Below are 2,276 nucleotides of genomic sequence, written 5' to 3' on the forward strand. Positions count from 1 at the left end.
GTGTGTGTGTGTGTGTGTGTGTGTGTGTGTGTGTGTGTGTGTGTGTGAGAGAGTATGAGTGAGAGAGCGAGAGAGAGTGGGAAACAGTAGAATGAAACACCATTTAATCTGGAGGAAAGAAGAATGATTTCCTCACATCTGAATTCATGTTAAATTTAAGCACACACACACACACACACCGTAACTGTTGTTTACTGTTTCCCATTGAGCCATTTGTTGGTAAATGAGATTGTATTTACAGTACGGGCCAATAAAAGTGAGCATGAGAGGTGTTTCACAGGCAAATAATGGCTTTATTGCCACCAGAGGCGTTTTGTTGTCATTGCTGGATGAGGTCCAATTAGTAACAATGTGTCAAAGATGAGCCAATACTGAGTAGTTGAGAATACAGAACTCATATTACAGATCCATATTATAAGGTTGAGCCCCAGATTCATTTATTTATTCATTTTTTACCTGAGGACAAATTTCGATGGGGGGGGGGAAACCCTCTCAAAGAACCAATCTAGCACTCCCTTGAGTCGGGACAATTTCTAGTGTTGTGCAGAGAACTTTTGATGGTCCATTAGGTCCCATAGGGAGGGACACCACGAGCAACTTCAGAACAAGCTCTGCGCTGCTAGAGAGAAGTGCTACAAAAAAAAGAAGCTGAGCAGGAAAATAAGAGGAGAAATAAATAAATAACACTGAAGATGAGCTCCGATGCATGAACTGGATCTTGACAATGGGGGGAATAAAGACAAAGCACAATGAATCAAAGCTCCGTGGTGAGCAAGACCGACTCACCCTGGACAATGCTTTCCTCTTATACTTGTTGGCGAAGTCGAATTTCTCCTTGATCTCGTCCAGGAGCTGCTCCATACGAACCTTCTCCTCTTTCCCCGAGTAATCCTGGCCCAAGAGGATGTACGCCCTCCAGTTGGCCGAGTCGAAGCCCCAGTGGCAAGTCCTGTTCTCCTGTGCCTTGTGACTGTGCACCACGAACTTGTGGGTCGGGTACATGAGTCTGCAGTCCATGCACTGGATGCACGCTGCGTTGGGGCTGCTGTACAGCTCCGGCACGAACAAGCCATTGCACTTGCCGAAACACTCGTGGTAGACTTTGAAGCTCCTCTCGGTGAGCTCCAGCTCCAGCGAGCCTCCGCTCAGCTCCTTCTTGCAGCGCGGCGGGTAGGCGCCTCCGTAGATCAGGGCGTTGCAGAGCCGCTCCGCGTCCGTCTTGGTGATGAGGCCGCAGGACGGCGCCGAGAAGGGCAGGATCCCCATGACTTTGAGGATCTCCAGCTGGTCCGCCGTGCACCGCGAGCAGTAGATGTGCAGGTCGTCGCACACCGAGTTGATCTGCTGCAGGGAGAAGTCCCGCAGCACCGTGTTGAGGATCTGCGGCAGGCACAGTCGCTTCTCCCCGCCGACCACGAAGCACGAGATGGTCTCACCCTCCAGCACCGTCTCGCACCTCTCCGTGGAGCGGTCCGACGGGATGAACAGCGGGCCCGGCATCACCGGCGGCGGCAGATGCTGCAGGACCGGCTCGGGCTCCTTACCCTCCTTCTTGAAGTGGAGCTCATGTTGCCACCGGGCAGAGAAAGCCGCCGGTCCACCAAGAGAGCTCATAGAGCTGATGTGAAACTGCTTGAGAGTTTGTTGCAGTCCCGGATGAGGCTGGAAGCTCTGCCGATTTACAGTCTCCATGTTTTTCCTTCAACTTTAGAAGCGTAAATCCTTCTAGTCGTCGACTGGGAATCACGAGTATCTATCCGTTTCTGAACCTGGTAAATCCACGGTGTCAAAGAACTGACCAAATTTGCGAAGCACTTCATCAAACATCCAGTAAAAAGTCCCAGAAGGCGAGTTTTCGGTTTTATTCCCGTGACTACAGAGTGAACACCGGCCAGTCGCTCCCTGCAGCGGGTCGCCGACTGTCCATATCTGAAAAAAACGTCTCTCCAAACTCAAGAGAAGCGAAAAGTTCTGTTTGTCGAATTCCAAAAAGAAGTGGGCGACAATTATAACAAAAGGGGGAGTTGTGAGTCGATAGAGCTCGATAAAACAATCCTTATTTGAGGTTCTTTCCGCTGTCGAGGAGGACTGTTGCAATCCACTCCGTCTGCCCCCGCAGTTCACTCTGACTGTGTGGAGAGGAGAAGTCTGAGAGCCAGCCTGCTCGCGCTCCCCCCCTCTCTCTCTCTCTCTCTCTCTCTCTTCCTCTCTCTGTCTCTCCCTCGCGCTCCGTCTAGGTCTCTCGCTCTCTCTCTCTCACGCCCTCCCCCCCCCCC

The 2,276-nt window shown here is 51.6% G+C and overlaps 1 protein-coding gene across 1 annotated transcript in view; it reads right to left on the reverse strand.

The window, feature by feature from the left end:
* skia (v-ski avian sarcoma viral oncogene homolog a) overlaps positions 1 to 2,154 on the reverse strand; it is a 73,010-nt gene extending 70,856 nt beyond the window's left edge. The window contains exon 1 of the mRNA XM_031876751.1: positions 787 to 2,154. Coding sequence (XP_031732611.1) covers positions 787 to 1,692 — 906 coding nt within the window. The 5' untranslated portion in view covers positions 1,693 to 2,154. The remainder of the gene's footprint in view (positions 1 to 786) is intronic.
* Positions 2,155 to 2,276: the final 122 nt, after the last annotated feature.

The sequence above is a fragment of the Anarrhichthys ocellatus genome, unplaced genomic scaffold, assembly GCF_004355925.1.
Source record: "Anarrhichthys ocellatus isolate YVR2014 unplaced genomic scaffold, GSC_Weel_1.0 scaffold114, whole genome shotgun sequence".
NCBI lineage: Eukaryota > Metazoa > Chordata > Actinopteri > Perciformes > Anarhichadidae > Anarrhichthys > Anarrhichthys ocellatus.